We start from the raw sequence: 19,276 nt of genomic DNA on the forward strand, positions 1-19,276 counted from the left end.
ATAGCAGAGATGCTGGATCCCCTTCTTACTGGGCAAACTTGGCCAAGTTATTATCCTTTCCAGAGATGCACTATGAGCTGCTTTCTTACAGTGAATTGAACTGTTTCACTTAGTCTCCTCAGCGGTAGAATAAGGGTAATGATCCTACCTATTTCATAGGGTTATTGTGATGATTAAATGAGTTAATGTAGGTAAAGGACTGAGAATAGGATTTTACACATAATAAATGCACAATAAATGATAGTGTTTATTACTTTTTTTAACACCCATCCCCATCGCAAGAACTCATAAAAGCCATTAATCATTACCTCAATTAAACTCTTTGGTCAGACATCTAGAATTCCTATAGTTTCCTAGTCAGAGTGATTACAACCAATGACAGTAGATTTAGAATATTTTGTTACTGATCAATCTGCAGAAAGAGTTATAGGAATCAGATCTTAAAGATGGTTAAGAGGCATATATAATTTTAGAGCTGTTAACAGCATGAACTTGAGTTGTTGCCATTACTTACGAAGCTGATCTTAAGAGAGCTGCATAACTACTATAAATCTGTATTTTCTCATTTGCATATTGGAGAATAATGTTGACATCATAGGATGCCTGTGAACATTTAACAAAGCATTCAAGTGCCAGGCACATATATATGCTTGGTAACTTATCGATTCATGTCATCGTTGTTATTATTTTAGATGTTTGTAATCACATAGAGGTACTTACTCTTGTATTATATCATTGCTTTCTAGTTTTTTGAGAAAGTCGAGGAATCGGGTCTGGAATCTGAAGGAATTTTTCGACTTTCGGGATGTACTGCTAAAGTCAAGGTATTGAACATGTCGTCTCTTCCTAGGCAGCGTTCTAAGCTAGCTAGATCCAGTTCGCACAAGCACTGGGCATCCAGCGCTTTGTTGTTGTTTATTAGATATTATCGCTTGGTCCTTCCTAGTATTCCTTGGTACCTGTGGTAAAACGTTTGTTCCAGAGTTTTTTCATGATCCAGAATTTAAAAAATCCAAACAGCAACATTAAAAAACCAAAAACAACAATGAAGCAGCACATCAATTCACCTCCAGAAACCGCTGCTTGTCTTTAGTTTGGAAAAGTTGAACCGTCTCCCCGCTGTTCTGCAGGTTAAACACGTTAGTTTGTTGTGTCCTCTCAGTCATGGAATTCACTAAGCCAGTGTTATATGAGCCTTTATTTCCATCATTCGTTGCTTTAAACATTGTTTGGCTGTCCCTTTAGTGAAGGTTGTTACAGTAATTTGTAGCAATGGCTATAACCACTAGATTACTCACTCAGCAGTTCCAAAACCCAGTTCCACTTATGATAATGTTCACATCCGCATCTAAAACCAGCTGTTCAGTGTGAATCTTGTTCCTCTGCTTTCTTAATTCCATGAGGTGGCAAACTCTACAGTACAATAAAGAATTATTAGAGAAGACAAGCTTTTGTCATAAAAATGCACCTAAACATCACACTGTGCCTGCGGGTAGGCGTACACCATGGAGTTCATTCCTGCAGTTGGATCACTCCCTGGCTTACAGACCTGAAAACCTGAGCAGTTTTAAAAGATGGATCCCTGAGCAAATAATCTCAGGGGAAGGGGAAAACAAATGTGGTAATGTTTATCAGAAGGAAATTTTTAGAGGCAAAGCAGCATCTCTTCATTAATTCATTTTAGTACATGTTTTGGGAAATTCTATTTGTATCAGTCTCGGAGTTTTTATATAGAGGTGTGATGAGAGGTTTTTCTAAAAGGAAACTGAGAATAGATAGGCTACGTCTATTGGACTCTCCAGAAAGCTGATGTTGAGATGGGTGAGGAGCAGAGGTGGGTCATGGCAGTAGTGCTTCTGAAGGATGAAAGGGGCAGGAATCAGAATTGACCAGGGTGAGGCCCCGACCACAGTGCAGGTCTGACAATTCCTCACCATGGAGGAGCCACGTGCTGTGCAGAATCGGCCAGGCCCCAATACCCCTGCTTCACCCCATCCTAGGCTGGGGCATCCTGTGGAAAATACGGCTGTGCCACAGCCAGAAGGGGCCAGCAGCTGCGAGAGTCCGCTACCTGGGCTTTTGCAGAAGAGGGCAAGGTTTCCCATGAAGGGAGTCAGAGCAGGGCACAGGGCGTCAGGGCTCTGGGCATGCTGAGGAGTTACAACTTCCCTGAGAGTGGAGTTGGCTGAATGCTGGCACAAGCTCTTGTGGAAGGCAGGGAAATGCCCAACGATTCCTTAAGGTTTACGCTTTCTAAATTCAGTCTGCCTTTTATCTCCGTTTCTCATGTGTTTGGTTCTTACATACACTTCTAAACAAGAAACAAATGTCTACTACATCTAAGGATGAAAACCATTACTTATTTTGGTTAAATCTTTGGTTATATCTAAAGAGTCAGAGAACCAAAATGAAAGAAACAAATTTCCTAAACAGAAACAGATTCCATCTCTTGAAACCTCCCTCCATGTTTGGGAAACTGTATTTGCACATATTCTTACTGGTTCCTCTGTGTGTGTGTGTGCACGTGTGTGCATGCATGCGTGTGCATGCAGGTGCACACATGTGCATGGGTGTATAAAATGCATAATGGATATGATTTAAATGTCCTATTTTTAAATCACCCAAAGGAGAAAACATTACAGGACATTTCTTGTGTGCACAGAGTTTAACATTATAGCAGCAGTTACTTTTCTTTGGCTAATACTCCACTGAAAAATGCTTCTCAAAGGCAAATCATTCCTTCAGAATGTTCTTATAGGCACATGCATTTCTGAACCACATATAGGTCAAAGCCTTTTCTCCCCTAACCAGTTTTATGTAGTTTCAGTCTATTTATTCCATCACCTATTAGTGGAAAATGTAATCCAGATGTTTTCACAGTTTGAGCCCCAGGAAGGTCAATGTGAAAGAAATCTGGGCAAGTGAACAGAAACTGGGCAACACTGCCATTAGAAAGGCATTGAAATGTGATGCATTAAAGTGATCTTCATTCCTCTCCTTTATTCAAACTTTTTATTTAAACTACCTCCTTTTTTGTAATTCATCCACTGAACTACTAAAAACTCCATGATAATTATCCTCGAATTGGGCCAAGTTGATGATACCAGCCCTGTGGTCTGCTAGTGTATCATTACTGTGAACAGTCTGGCCTGGCTTTGTGCTTTAAACACTCGGGGAGGCTGACGGGGGAAGCAGCCTGGAGGAAGCTGCTGGTTTCAGCCAAACAGGGAACACGCAGCTGCAGAGCCAAGTCCCAGACTTGAGGCCTCGGCTCATTTGGAACCAATTTAATGCTTTGGTTGGTGTTTGCAATGATTTTCTTTTCAAAAATGACAGAAATTTGAGCCAAACACCAGGGAATATATTTTATGGAAAGAGGCAGACCGTTTGACATGCGAGATTTTCTTTTTTGACTAGTTTGAATCATTCCAAGGCTGTTCTAAATGTTTTATAATTACCTCACCTGGCTTATTTAGGCTGGTTATTTGCATTTGTATAAAACTACCTCAGATGTAGAAGCAGGTTGCATTTTTGCTGAAGAGAGATTTAATGACAAGACTTCTTACCCTTGCCTAGTGCTCTCAGTAACAGGGGTCAGAAAAACCTGACTTCTGAACCTCTAAGTGCTCCCTGTCTTCTCCAAGGTAAAGTCACACCTGGTTGACTTGGCTTCACATTGGGACCACCACTGAAATGTCAGCTCTGTTCAGAACCAAAAAAAGACATTCTTTCTCTCAGTGTTGCTTTATACCAGCCATCCAGACAAGATGACACGGTATTATTCCCCAAATAGTCACACCGCATTCGTGTAGGGTTCCCATAGCAATGACAGTGCAGGTTAGAATAGACCTGAGAGTGGGGGAGGGGCAAGCAGCCCGTGCGGTGTTTATTGAGTGCTGTCAGCATGGCAGGCCCTGTCCTGTGAGCTCTACGTGATATTATTTGTTTTGATCTTGGGAATGTCATTTCAACACTCCATTGTACAGTGAGAAGCTTGAGGCACAGACCATATATCCTAGTCAGTTGCGGAGTTGTGATAAAAGCCTAAAGGACCTCGTTGTGGCACCTCCTCTTGACCCTGGTGCCCTGTTGCCCCTTAGGTGACTGGGAACCACTCACATGTTAGGACGGCCACATTCCTGATTCAGATAGATCCCTTTGGCAGAGGTATGTGGAAAACAAATTTGAATTCTTCTCCTCTTGCTGGGGCTTCCTGTGCATTTGGAAAACAATGTCTCCTTTGCTTTACTGCAGTAGTACCAGGCAATTGATGGGAAATGCTTACTCCTCCTCCTGTATTTTTCCTATTAACAGCACTGCCATCTGCCCATTACAAATGAGTGGAAATCATCTTGGATGATTATTTCTCCCTCTGAGTCTCATGTTCAATCCGTCACTGACTCTTGAGAATTTTCCCTCCTGGGCGTTTCTTAAATGCCTCCTCTCCTTTCTATCCTGCAACTGTTTATCCAGATTAGTCCCTAGTTATCTGTCCCTGGAAATGGTGCCATGGCCTGATAACTGGGTTCTTTGCCCATCACTTGCTTCCACCCACCCGACCTGTGCCAAGCTCCACACTCCCCCAAATCATTTTTCCATCTGGCTGTCAGAAAAGATCAATCTACCCTTGCCATTCCCTTGCTTAGAGATGTTCCAAGCTCCCTCACTGCCTACAGGGTGAAGGCTGGTCCCCTTAGCGCTGGCGGTGGCTGCTCTCCAGTCTCATTCCTTGCTCTAGATGTGCCAGCAACACTGAATGAACTGGAGTTTCCCAGACATACTGGATCTGCTGGCATTTGTATCACTGCTTGAGCAGGATGCCCTTCTATTTCCTCTTCCCTGTAACCCTCAAGACTTGGCCCTAGCAGAGTTTGACTTCTCTCTTTCCTGGCTACATAGCACCAATACGTGACTTTTTTTATAGCATGTACACTCTGAATTAGTAGTACCAACTCATGCAATAGTCCCACCCACTAGACTACAGGACACCTGAAGGCAAAGAATGGATCTCATGCATCCTCCTCTTTCCAGAGCCCCCTCTATCTCTTTCATTCTAGGAGGAAGTTTATGCTTAAGATTTTGTGAAGTGTATTTATTACCAAAGGGTTTCTTCATTAGCTGAAGTATTCCTGTAAGATTGAAAGCTTCTCCAGGAAAAGAAGAAAATCTCCTTTTGATGTTATCAGTAGGGGTGAGAGGGTACATCAGAATCACATATGTCTCTGTAAGAAACTTGTGCTGCCAGGGTCCTCCAGTTTGCAGGCTCTGGGAGCCGAGAGAGTGATTATCTGGCTGGTTAATGAGCTGATCCTTGTTAGGAAAAGGTCAGATGTGCACACTGACTCTGGCTGTGTATGCTCAAGGCCAGAAGAATTAGGCTTCTCATGAGAATAAAGCAGAGGCCTTAAAGAAACAGAGCTTTTAGAGTTCCCTTTCTAAGTATCCTTTCTGGAGCAGTTAGTGTCAGCCGGGAGACTGACTGTAACTGGCTGGCATTATAGGTAAACCTTGTAGTTCAAAGGAGCCATAAAAAATGAGTTTGCCTGTGAAAAGAATCACGAAGCCTGAGTGGCATTGATAATCAGATGAGTTAATAATGTAAAATTTGTAAGTCAAGTAGAACTTATGGAGGCTTAGAGATTTTTTAAAAGGTATTTGTACAGTGTTCCAAACCTTACGAAGGACTGGGCAAGCATGCAAACATGTGGAAGACATGTGTCTGTCTTGGAATAAAGCTTTGCTGTCACTGCTCCAGGAAGATGTCATAGGTTTGCATGTTGCAGCAAGGTCAGAGTTACTTTATTGGGTTATTTCTCATTCTGTATGTGAAGCGGCTGAGAGGCAAACCTTCTTGATCTAATTTAGAGATGGAAGAGAAGATGGCAGAAGGGATTATGAAAAGAGGGGGAACGGAGGCTTTGTCAGAATCTAGCAATGCATTTATCATGTGGCAATAGTGGTATTCTGCCAAAACCACAGAAATGAAACTGTGATCAGAGTAGAGAACTTCTATATTTGTGTAGAATTAGAAAATTATTTCAAGATTAACAGTATTTTAGAAATATTTTAGAAAATGTTTTTAAAAATTCATCCTCAACTAGCTATTTCCCTTAATCATGTTGAAAAAAATGACTCTTAGTAGACATTACCTTACCAGTCTGTTTACAAAAATAGAAGAACAGTTTTTGAAGGGGAAAATGGGATCGGGTGGTAAAAATGCATTGCATACTGACTGTTTTCCTTGATTTACAGCAATACCGTGAAGAACTTGATGCCAAGTTTAATGCTGATAAATTTAAATGGGACAAAATGTGCCATAGAGAAGCTGCAGTAATGTTGAAAGCATTTTTCAGAGAACTACCCACCTCTCTCTTCCCTGTGGAATACATACCTGCCTTCATCAGTCTAATGGAAAGTAGGTAGAAGATTTTAAATGTGAATGCACTAAGATATAAGGTCAATAATGTGAGAGCAGAAGAGAGATGCTGAATCAAATGTGCTCATGCATAGATTTGCTGTGCCCTGACAGTGCTTGGTGAAATATTAAGTTTGATGGTAAACAGTCATCTACTTACATACTTATATACTGAAGCCTGGTTTAGAGGGTTTTATCATCATTAAAAGGCAGAGGGGTTTGCAGAAAGACCAGGCTCTTGAGATTTAAATTCCTGTGCAACCATCTGTTAGCCATGCAGTCAAACCTTCTGAGGCTCAGTTACTACATCTGTAAATTGCAGATAATAATTACTTGTCAGTGTTGCCGTGGGTATTGAATGAAGTCATTTAGAATAGAGCCTGGTGTGTGATAATCCATTAAAAATACGAGATCACTTCTTTTCTTAAATCTGAGGTTCTGGGACTGATGATGCAGCATGCAATAAATACTACACAGAAGATAATCTGTCTCTGAAAATTACAACGTCACATCATGTTTCTGAAAATTACTAAGTCATATAGATTAGGTCTTTAAGTGAAGTATATGGGTAAAAGCACAAAAACTGTAAAGTGTGTGTTGTAATTGACAGGGAATTATTTGGCATGGTTTGAGCATAAAGGTTGAATATTGTGGAGGATGTAACAAGAGAAAAGTTTGGAAAAGTAGAATGGGGGTACATAGTGGGGGCTTTAACTATTAACCTGGGGAGTTCAGGGGTCACAAGTCTAAATATCTATCAGCCTGCTAAGTAAACGTTGATTCTACGTGGACCAAAAAGGGCTGTGTCCAAACCGAGAGGACGTAGCCCATCTAGAGACATTGGCCACTGCTTGGTTCTCGATAATGATTGCTGTGCCAGATTGAGAGCGAAATCCAGGCTTTCATGGGGAAACTCTTAATGTGAGAATGTCAACCACTGTTTTGTTGTTGTTGTTGTTGTTGTTTTCAGACAGAGTCTTGCACTGTTGCCCGGGCTGGAGTGCAGTGGTGCAATCTTGGCTCACTGTAACCTCTGCCCCCAGGGTTCAAGCTGTTCTCCTGACTCAGCCTCCCAAGTAACGGAATTACAGGCGCCTGCCACCACGCCTGGCTGATTTTTGTACTTTTAGTAGAGACGGGGTTTCACCATGTTGGCCAGGCTGGTCTCAAACTCCTACCGTCGAGTTATCTGCCCACCTCAGCCTCCCAAAGTGCTATGACTACAGGTGTGAGCCACCACGATCGGCCCAGACACTAATTTAAATTTTAAAATGTTGTGTGAACTTAACAAGTTATGTCTGTATCTGCCAATTTACAACCTTCTGCAGGTTGGCCAGAACTACAAAATCATAAAAATTACAATGAAAGAAAATAATAGATCCTAACTTGTAAGACAAAATTTGTCCTAAAAATTATGTAGGTTATAAATCTTTGAATTTTCTCACTAAACCAGATTCATAAAATAATCTTTCATGTCTTAAGAGAATATGGCAGGCAAGGCTGTCGTTTCCTGAGCTTTAATGCACATGCTGTCCACTACCAGTATCTCTTTTCTTCGTAAGATTACTGTTTTTATGTTATGAGAAAAACTTGCTGAGAAAGAGAGAAGAGCTACTAATCTCCTTCGTCCTTTTTTTATTTTAGATATTGTATTTTTTTCAGTTCTAGAATTTTCAATTGGTGCTTTTAAAATACTTTCTGTTTTTCTGTTGAAGTGACCTATCTTTTCATTCATTATATTTTTCTTCACATCATTGAGCACCGTTACAACAGCTGCTTCAATATCCCTGCTGGCTAGTTCAAACATCTGGGTTATCTCAGGGTTGGGCTCTGTCTTCTTTGAGAATGGATTACACTTTCATGTTACTTTGTATGTCAAGTAAGTTTAAAGCCTATTCTGAACATTATGAATATAGTGTTTGGAGACTGTGGATTCTGAAATATTTCTCCAAAAAATGTTGTTTGGTTTCTTTTCCAATTGTTGCTCTTTTAAACAGGTAGTTTGCTTGGCTGGACTCGAATTGCCAGTGGTCTTTTGGGCAGGAGCTCAACTCTCTGTTGAGTTGTTCAGTCCTTTGCTGTGTTATCCTACTCACGCATGGGGGAGTTAGTGGGTCACCCAGAGATTTGAGTGTTTATACCAGAATTAGGGCCTTTTATCTCTGGATCACTCATTTGTTTTTTTTTGTTTTTTGTTTTGCTTTGTTTTTTTGGTATTCTGAATTATGCAAGGACGATTCAAACCTCTAATTCCAGATCTATTCAGAGAATCATATTTAAGAAAGATAAATAAATGTATTAGTTTTCATCCTCTGAAATATTCAGTCCTTATGTTCAAACCATGCCAAATGATTCCCTGTCAGTTACAAAATACACTTTATGGTTTTTTTGTGCTTTTACCCAAATACTTCACTTAAGACCTAATCTGTATAACTTTGTAACTTTCAAAAGCACTGTGTGACGTAATTTTCAGAGACAAATTATCTTCTGCGTAGCATTTACTGCATGCGGGATCATCATTGCTGCCTATCTGACTGCAGCCAGTACATTTCACTGAAGGGAGAGGTTCTGAGAAATATCCTGAAAGGGTTCACAAAGGAGTCCACATTTCTTCATATGACTTTGAAAGTGAAAAATACTATAGTGCAGGTAGTTGATTTGATACCAGCGAACCCTGCAGGAAGCCCAAAGTTCTGGCCTGCTACCAGCAGGCAATAATGGCCTTTTTTGCCACCTAAGTAAGCTCTAGTTGTAACAAGATTTTCTGAAGGGGAGGATTGTGAATGTGTGTGTGTGTGTGTGTGTGTGTGTGTGTGTGTTTTAAGCTGTCCCTCTCAATACCCTCAAATGGAGCTCGGAACACAGAGCTTTTTCCATTAATATCATTACTTTCTCTTTTCAAACTTGGCCCCAAACTTGCCCATAAAATTAAAGGACTAGTAGTTCATCAATCAAGCCTCAGATGCTTTCATTACATGCTTAATAACTTTCTGGGGGAAGTAATGACCTGAGGAGAGAGAATACTCTTGACTGGGATGTATTAAATGAATTAACTACAAAACTATTAACCACAAAACAGTGTTGGGCCAGGCTTCCTAAGTAAAATGAAAATGGATTATTTGCCAAATTAAACTTAATCTTAAAGGAGCTTCATAGTTTCTCTGAAGTTAATGGAAACACAGTAGTCTCAATCCTACAACTGCATCTCTTGGTTTTTTCCCCAGAAGTTTTTTTGTTTTTTTAAATTGCATTGGAAAATTAGAGACAGTCCTCAGCCTGCAGTTTATGCACTAACATAATGTCTTATCTGCCCCTAAATGCTTTGCACCAAGACTTGCTCTTAAAGTTTCTATTATTCAGGCAAACCCACATCAATGTATATTTGCCATTTTCAGTAACATTCTGGACCTGTGTTATTATAAATTTGAAACAAGCATCTACAAATCCACACGTGGATTTTGCTTCAACAATATGATCCTCTCTCTCCCCCCATATTACTTGGTTGTATACACTTGTCATTGGTAACCTAGTAGCTTGTCACAAGTGTTTCCACTGCTGAACAGCTCAGTTAACTTCACCGGCAGCTGACTGCCTTCCAGCCATTGAATAGACATAGATAGATTTTCCTTCAACTTGAGAACTCCCCAGGGATTCCAGAACATAATGCTTTCCTCCAGGAACTCCCCACCAAGACACCATTTTCAAGAGAATACAGAGAGCCAAAGGAGAGCCTAGATTCCCTGGTGTACTCTAAATTTTCAGCACAGCTGGTCGTGGATTATCCAGCTGTGGATGGAATCCCTGAGTCTAAATGCCAACCCTCTGGCGCCATCTTGTGTCACTATTGAGGAGTAAAGTCACCTTCCCTAAGTGTCCATGGAAGATCCAGCCTAAGTGTCATAGATCATAAAAACAAGAGCAAACATGCAGAAAGATAACTATGTACAGGTACTGATTTAAACACTCTACATATATTAACTCACTTAATCCTCATAACAGCCTGTGAGTAAGTACGATGGCTATTCTCATTCTACAGTTAATAAAGTAAATGTGGCAGGGATTAAATAACCTGCCCAAGGTCACATGGCAACTAAATGGTAGACGAGGATTGGAACCTTGTTCTAAATCTGTGTTCCTAATACTTATACTCTTCTACCTTATTTTATGGAAGCAAGGTTTATTTTCTCTTGTATTGAGCTTAACTTCTATTTGTAGTATTAAAGGAAGGGAAGGTCTGCTAAAGTACTTTGAAAGGGAAGTGCTATACAAATCCAGAATTATTCAGAGGCTCTCCTGGGCCACCTGCCTCGACATTGGCATCGTGGGATGGGAAAAGAGAGTTGATGGACGGAGGCTCCTGTCCAAGTGAACAAATTTACATTGCTGGGCACAAAACCTGAGTCTTTACCAACAAAAGCTGTCAGGAGCCCTCCTGCGTTGCCAGATGCTAGCAAGAAATGCTGTCAGGATGCATCAGTGTTATTGAAGATGTATGACTATTTCTGTTTTCTTGTTAGGAGGGACTCATGTCAAAGTACAGTTTCAAGCCTTACACCTCATGGTCATGGCGCTGCCTGATGCCAACAGAGATACAGCTCAGGTACGTCCCGTCCACCTCCCGGTCTGTCATGAGGCTCTTATTGCTCAGAGGACATGGGTCATATAGGAAAATGAAAATGGAGATGACAGCTCACTGAGCCACTGGAGTGTGCTGCAAACACACGGCCTTTCTGTGTCTCTGCTGCCTTTCTCCTAAAGAAGACAAGAAGGAGTGGGGATCTTGGTATTTCTTTTTCTTTTCTTTTCTTTTTTGAGAGACAGAGTTTTGCTTTGTCACCAGGCTAGAGTGCAATGGCATGATTACAACTCACTGCAGCATTGACTTCCCAGGGCCAGGTGATTCTCCCATCTCAGCCTTCCAAGTAGCTGGAACTACAGGCATGTGCCACCATACTCAGCTGATTTTTTGTAGAGACAGGCTTTCGCCATGTTGCTCAGGCTGGTCTCAAACTCCAGGGCTCAAGTGATCCTCCTGCCTCAGCCTCCCAAAGTACTGGGATTACAAGTGTGAGCCACCATGCCTGGGTGGTATATTCTTAAACATTTAAGTTTCATTCACTCTTCATCCCAGAGATATTGACTATCTTGTGTCAGGCACTGGGCAAGGTGTTAGGAGTAGGAGAAGAGGCAAAGATGAAGGCTTGAATGGAACAGTGTCAGAAGTCAATAAGACCATTATGTAACTTGTAAAATAGACTCTATAATTGCTGGTCCTCAGCTACTCATGTTAGTCTGGTGTACTGAAGTGGAAAGAAAACTCTGATGAGTGTCCTGGGGGAGGAATTTGAAATCACTGGTTTAAATTATATTTCCAACATGTTCACATTTTTAAATTTGTGAAAGTAATTCAATTTAAATAGTTCTACAATTTCAGAATTTTAGAGATCATCTGATAGAATTTGGTCATTTTACATATTAGGAAAATGAAACTCAGAAAAGTGATTTCTCCACTAATATATAATAGAACATTTGATAGAATCGTATTCTATACTTCCTCATCCCCATTTTTTCTCCTTTTATTTCACATTCATCCTTTGCTGTATTTTGGTAAAAATCAAAGTTTCTCTTGCTCTCTGGACAATCATTCTACATACAATAGAAATTTGTTTTAAGCACAACAGGTATTTGGAATCTTTGAAATGAAATTGAGATAATGATGAGTTGAAAAGAGACTGCAGTTTGAGGCCAGTAAACATAATTCTGAAAACAAAGATGGTTCTTAGTGCTGCCTCTCATCAGGCATTTCAGCATGGTGAGAACCTTCCTCCTACACAGTGAAAATATCTATGTCAGTCATATTACATCCTCAAGGCAAGGAGGGGGATCAGCTTTGACATAAAAATGTCCTTTTCTAATATAATTTGGTAATTTTTCAAAAGCTGAAAAATTTATTAGCTTTTTTTTTGGTTTTGTCTACACAGTGTTCTTTTATTAGAAAAATCCATCTGGTATCAAATATCTGAGTCAAAATGTCCTCTACCCTTTCATACAACTGAGGATACAGCAATTATCAAATAATTCAACACATTTCTAACAAAAGGTTCCCCCAGAACATGGACATGAGGATGTTATACACATGTGTCATCTCTCTCTCTCTCCTCTCACTCTCTCTCTCTCTCTCTCTCTCTCACACACACACACACACACACACTCTCCTCCTCCTCCTTCTCTTCTCTCATTTTTTATTCTAAATTGTGACTGGAACTAAGATTGTAGCTGGTGCGGGTTAGAGGTCAAAAACTCTAGCTGAAGAATTGGTTCCCTTGGTTCAGATCCTGGCTCTGCTACTTAATTAACTGATGCTGGGCAAAGCTGCTCAGCCCCTCTCCACCTCCATCCCTTCATCTGTAAAATAATAATAGTACCTACCTCACAGGATTTGGAATGATGACAAGTGAATATATATAAAGTACTAAGTATAACGCCTGGATCACAGCAAACCCTCAAATGAATGTTAACTATTATTACTATTCAGTGCTGTTTTTCTCATTGCAAATACTGTATAGTGGAATTCAAACTTAGAAAACCGAAGAGCACTTCTTTTGGGGATTTCAGTTGTCTTGGTGAATTTCAGAAGGTTCTGATAAGTATTTATACTTTGGTAGCTCAGCAAATTAAGTTTTATCAATTCTTTATTTTTTTAATGCTTAAAAGAACTGCACACAAACATTTACTTTTGGACAGCTGAATATTTCAAAGCTGAAAAGCAATAGAAAAATAGCACCCAAAAAGTAAATGGTTTTTTTTTATTTTTCACTTGAGTTTACATTTGGGCTGAGGAATGAGATACTCATGTTGTTTAAGTGGGTTTTCCTTTCCCTAGGAAATGGAAAATAGTTTTCAACAGCAATGCTTTAAGTTAAGGATATTTTTCAGAATTGCTTTTCTTCCTTCACAACAAAACTACCTTTTGTGTGAACTGCCGCATTTTCTCTTCCTGGTTTATACTTAATTTTAACATTTTTCAAACTCATTTAGGATAAAAGAAAAGAAAATGCAAACCATAGTTACAGAAACTGCAATATAAATCCATTAAAATGGAGCTATTTTTATGAAGCAGACAGTTGAATATACTGGTCACATTTCTTCTCAGTACTTTTAACCAATTACAGGGGAAACATGGTACATTTAACCATTCTATGCTTCCAACAGTTCTCTGGCAGCCAAGTGAATGGGAATAGAGTGAATGACAGCAATCGGGGGCACCTTTTCACAGTTTACAATTGTGTGACACAATGCTGTTTCTTCTTAGGCCCTCATGACATTCTTCAATAAAGTGATCGCCAATGAATCAAAAAACCGAATGAGTATGTGGAATATTTCTACGGTGATGGCACCAAACCTTTTCTTTAGTAGAAGCAAGCACTCTGATTATGAAGAATTACTGTTAGCAAATACCGCAGCCCACATCATCCGCCTAATGCTTAAATACCAGAAAATTCTGTGGAAGGTGAGTGACGTTGTGATGACAGGTCCCCCTCGGAAGTCCATGACCGCAGGAAACATAAAGGCTCCATGACTGGGTGACTCCCTTGGTCGTAGGGAAGAAATATGAGAAGATAAGCCCAGGTTGCTGTGACATCCTTACACCTTCTGGAAGGGCTGCTCTTTAACATGATTTCCCTTTGAAACAAGGATCCACATAACTTTTTCTAAACTTTATAAGGACGGTGCCACCATTCCTGGCTCCAAGATACCAAGTGACTGGGAGGAGTTGCCATACCTGAAGACAGAATCTGCCGGGGAGGTTGAATTCAAGTGTTTTTCATCCAGTCCAAGCTATTTTTCTTCTCCAGGTTCCATCTTTCTTAATCACTCAAGTAAGAAGAATGAATGAAGCCACGATGCTGTTGAAGAAGCAGCTCCCAAGTGTCAGGAAGCTGCTCAGGAGGAAGACCCTCGAGCGGGAGGTAAGACCAGAAACGAGGCTCTGCGATTGTCCACTGCCTAGGTTTGTACTCCTTTAAGGAAGGCACAAAGTAGCTTGTCATTTAGAACCAAGTGTTTTATATTCTCTAGGACCAAGGAGTGTGGTAACTATAAATGTCGTGGAAAGAGGGTCTGTAACAGAGTACCGTGGTCTTTGCATCGTGTTGAGTTATGTGCTTTTTGGTTAAAGTTCTTTAAATATCTCACTTGGGAAGGTTGTTTGATATCCCACCAGAAGGGCTAGAATGGTTCTTGCAAAAGCTGAAAGTCAACATTATAGTCCCTGTCAACTCGATGTAAGGGCAATCCAGTATTCGAATGTCTAATACTTGGGAAAAGAGATTTCTTCATTGATTGGATAGTTAATGAATAGCTAATCCTCAAATTATTTTGTGTAAATTCTTTGCATTCCAAGGAATTTGGAGTTTTAACACAGTTATTTGTATGGAGGCATGTAATGGCAACAAGTTTTAGAAGAATTATTTTTATTGCTTTTATTTAACTTGAGGGTGATCACGAGTAGCAGATACTGCATTTAACCTTGAGAAGGATGTGAAGATACTTGAAATTTACTTTGCCCTTAGAAGAACGTATACCTAATGTGGGAAACAAATGTATATGAGAGCCCCAAGGGCCCAGCTGTACCAGGGCCGTGCAGAGGACCAGGAAATGTGCTCTAGTGTGGGAGACTGGATGGTGCCACAGAGGATGCAGCATTGCAGCTACATTTCTTTTTCTTTCTTTTCTTTTTTTTTGAGATAGAGTCTTGCTTTGTCACCCAGGCTGGAGTGCAGTGATACGATCTCGGCTCACTACAACTGCAACCTCTGCCTCCCGAATTCAAGTGATTTTCCTACCTCAGCCTCCTGAATAGCTGGGATTACAGGCATGCACCACCACACCCAGCTAATTTTTGTATTTTTAGTAGAGTAAGGGTTTCACCATGTTGGCCAGGCTGATCTCAAACTCCTGACCTCAGGTGATCCACCTGCCTCAGCCTCCCAAAGTGCTAAGATTACAGGCCCGGGCCCCTGTGCCCTGCCTGGAGCTACACTTCTTTTTATAGATTTGGAGTCTTGCTCTGTCATCCAGGCTGGAGTGCAATGGCACCATCATTGCTCTCACTGCAACCTCGAACTCCTGGGCTCAAGTGATCCTCCTGCCTCAGCCTCTCCAGTAGCTAGGACTACAGGTGTATATCACCACACCTGGCTAATTTTTTAAAAAAATTGTAGAGACAGGGTCTTGCTACATTGCCTAGGCTGGTCTTGAACTCCCTGTCTCAAACGACCCTCCCGCATAGGCCTCCCAAATTGCTAGGATTACAGATGTGAGCCACTGTGCCCGGCTGGAGTTGGATCTTGAAGGATGGATATCACTGTGAAAGGAGAAAGGAGAGAAGCTTCATCCAGGGAAAAGGACAGTAAATGCCAAGGCAGTGGGGTGGGAGGGAGTGTTGTTAATTGGTTTATCATAATCGTGATGAAAAACTGTATTCGCTGACTGATGATAGGCAAAGTGACTTCATATCAAGTAGAACCAGTACTTTTATTTAGAAATGAAATTTAAAAAAACTTGTTTTGAATAAATAATCACATAATTAAAATTCATGATTCTAAGCATTTTAAATTGTGCCAATTCAATGTATTTTAGTATATTCATAAAGTCCTTCAACCATCACAGTAGACATGGTTTTCATTCACTCTTTGAACATATTTAAAATAGCTTCTTTGAAGCCTTTCTCTTCTTTCTGGTTTTGGGATGGAGTTGCATTCTTGTTGCCCAGACTGGAGTACAATGGCATGATCTCGGCTCACTGCAACCTCCACTTCCCGGGCTCAAGCAATTCTCCTGCCTCAGCCTCCTGAGTAGCTGGGACTGCAGGTGCCCACCACCATGCCCGGCTAATTTTTTTAATATATTTTTTGTAGAGACAGGGTTTCACAATGTTGGCCAGCCTGGTTTCAACCTCCTGACCCTCAAGTGATCTGCCTGCCTCGGCCTCCCAAAGCGTTAGGATTACAGGCGTGAGCCACCACACCCAGCCTGAAGACTTTTTCTAGTAAGTCCAATGTCTGGACTTCCTTAGACAGTTTCTTTAGAAACTATTGTTTTTTCTCCTTGTGTATGAGCAATATTTCCCTGACTTTTTTACCTAACAGCTGTTTGTTAAAGACTGGACATTTTGAATACTGTAATGCGTCAGCTTTGGAAATCAGATTCTTCTCCCTCCTCAGGGTTTGTTACTTCTGCTCTTTTACCTGTTGTTTGTTTGCTTCATGACTTTTCTCCTGAACTGATTTCGTAAAGTCTGTATTCTTTGTTTTGTGTGGTTATGGAAGTCTATGTTCCGCTAGGTCAATGATAACTAATGATTAGACAGAGATTCTCTTAAATGTCTGGAACTAAAAAGCTTCCTACTCTTTGCAGATGAGCAGTGTGTGTGCTGGGGCACACCTTTAGCACTCAGCCAAGCAGTTTCTTCTAACTCTGCCTGAGCCCTCGCTTCCTGCTTGCACAGAGCCTGAGGATCAGCCAGAAGTTTATGTTTTCAGCTCTTTCTCTATCATATGGCCTTCTATATTCTCAGGATTACGTTAAAACTTTTTATAGCCTTTATTTTCCAGAGCTTCTCAACCTCCGGCCTTGCCTCCCAAGCTTGTTCATTATCTCTTGTTTTCCTCAACTCCGATCCACTGCATCAAGCAGCTGTGACAAAAACATTTGCCTGTAAACGTTTTTGACATTACGCCCCTTTAGTACCCATCAAGTTCCAAGTTAGGCAAGGTAAGGGCAAGCCTTTTGAGCCAGTCCTCAAGGGAGCCACCAGACAGATGAGAACAAGTCATTCTTGAGTGAGGTCCATTCTGCTCCCTGCAGTACCCGGGCCAGAAATGCAGGCTGTTATTTTCAAGGCTATCCCTGAACTGGAGAGCAGGGATGGAAAAGCGTAAGTTAAAATGACATACAGCTTTCTCTTACTTAAGCACTCCCCGAGTTGATGCCTTTGAATTTGTATCCAGAATTCTAAAAGAGTCAATACTGACAGTTTTTGCCAGTTCGTCCATTACTTTTATGGAGGGGCAGACTTTTTGAGTTTGTCACTGCCATTTTCACTCTGGAAAACCATAACAGTATAATTAAATGTGTGGAACAGAGGTCAGGTCAGGCCTTGCCAGTTACTACCCATATGAGCCTGGACAAACGACATTCTTTCTTTGAGCCTCAATGTTCTTATCTTATAAATTGGAGGAAGAGCAGAAATGATCTATGTGTTTCACAGAGCTGTCATCAGGATGGACTCACATGATGTGTATGTGTGTGTGTAAACTGTACATTGCTATACAAATGTCACTTTAATATTGTAAATAGAACCAAGATAGAATATAAAGATTATAAATACCATAGAAGCAAACACTTAAAGACACAGTCTTTCTTTCATATTATTGTACTATATTGTGTCTTTAATTCTTAATTTTGATTGGAATGGACAGTTCATTAACAAGTTATAAATTTAGAAATCAGGGAAGACCATAGAATAAAAATTAGTCACCTCTGACTTCCCCTCCTGGAGACAAATAGTATCACCAATGGCAGGGGGTGTGCGCAGGAAGATGCAGGTATATAAACCTTCTGAGATGCTGTATCCGCTTACCAGCAAATGTGAATGTATGTTCCTTCCCCTTTAACAGGAATGTGGCTTACGGGAAACACTGTCCTGCGTCCTGCTTTACTGACTTAACAAATCATGGGGGATTATTTTATATCAGTCCACAAAGCCCGCACCTTTGCCTCTCTGCTTCTTTTGCGTGCTATTCCACAGATACACAATAAGTTATTTCAGTAATCTCATATTGGTAAACAGTTTGTGTCTACTCTTCTGCTGTTACAATCTGTGCATCAGAGAACAAACATCTATATACATCATTGTTCACAAATGAGGTATATTTATAGGATAAATGTGTAGCTGTGGAATTGTTGGATTAAAGTGCATGTACATTTTTTTAATTTTATAAATATTGCCAAAATGTTTTCCATAAAGATTGTACCAGTTTACACTTCCAAAAGCAGCATATGCTTGTTTTCTCAACATTACTCATATAAAGACTGTGCTTCCTCTTAGACTACAAGCCCCAAGACTTCAAAGGTACTGCAAAAATCGCCTTCAGCAAGAAGAATGGTAAGCAAAATAATTTCCCTTCTCTTCCATTAAATCCCTATATAGTCTTCTGTGGCTACATGCACCATGTTTGTGTCTAATTTTGGTCATGATCTATCCTTCAAATTTGACATTCTTAATGTGCCACATAAAGGAATCATAGAGGGACCTGACTAGCTGATGATTCAGAATGCATGCCTGGGTCTCCTATAGACAGCTACAATGCTGTGGAAAGTTATAGGAGGAATGAGATTATCATGATCATTGGTCAATAATGTCAGAGGGTGCAATGTATTGTCTGGGGAGCTGGATGAAATAGGACATAGAAGATCAAGGCGTTCTTTAGGAGTACAGTCTTGGCTGCAGTGAGCCTGGGACTTTGCCCCCACCCAGATCCAAAGCCCTCAGCACCTTTTCCTGTACTGCTGCTCTCTTGGTCCTTGCTGATAATATTAGGAGAATTCTGTAAGGACTGACTCTGTTCTAAAATATTTTGTGTTAGTTCCCTAGGGCTACCAAGGTACCACAAATGAGGTGGCATAAAACAGTAGACATGTATGATTCTTTCACAGTTCTTGAGGCTGAAAGTCCAAAATCAAGGTGTCAGCAAGCTTGGCGCCTTCTGAGGGCTGTAAGAGAAGCACCTGCTTCTTGCCCCTCTTCTTCGCTTTTGGGATGCCCATCTCATCCGGTCTCAGCCTCCATCTTCACAT

At 40.7% G+C, this 19,276-nt stretch overlaps 1 protein-coding gene across 4 annotated transcripts in view; it reads left to right on the top strand.

The window, feature by feature from the left end:
- ARHGAP28 (Rho GTPase activating protein 28) overlaps positions 1–19,276 on the top strand; it is a 173,301-nt gene that overhangs the window by 134,769 nt on the left and 19,256 nt on the right. For 3 of the 4 annotated variants that reach the window (XM_021672424.2, XM_064379416.1, XM_021672422.2), the window contains exons 10-15: positions 747–824; positions 6,253–6,415; positions 10,933–11,015; positions 13,728–13,925; positions 14,272–14,385; positions 18,528–18,584. In XM_021672424.2, coding sequence (XP_021528099.1) covers positions 747–824; positions 6,253–6,415; positions 10,933–11,015; positions 13,728–13,925; positions 14,272–14,385; positions 18,528–18,584 — 693 coding nt within the window. Of the gene's footprint in view, positions 1–746; positions 825–6,252; positions 6,416–10,932; positions 11,016–13,727; positions 13,926–14,271; positions 14,386–18,510; positions 18,585–19,276 lie in introns of all 4 variants that reach the window. The other variant, XM_021672425.2, reaches the window with a different exon arrangement.

The sequence above is a fragment of the Aotus nancymaae genome, unplaced genomic scaffold (genome assembly GCF_030222135.1).
Source record: "Aotus nancymaae isolate 86718 unplaced genomic scaffold, 86718_ANA_hifiasm-v0.15.2.pri h1tg000020l, whole genome shotgun sequence".
Lineage (NCBI taxonomy): Eukaryota > Metazoa > Chordata > Mammalia > Primates > Aotidae > Aotus > Aotus nancymaae.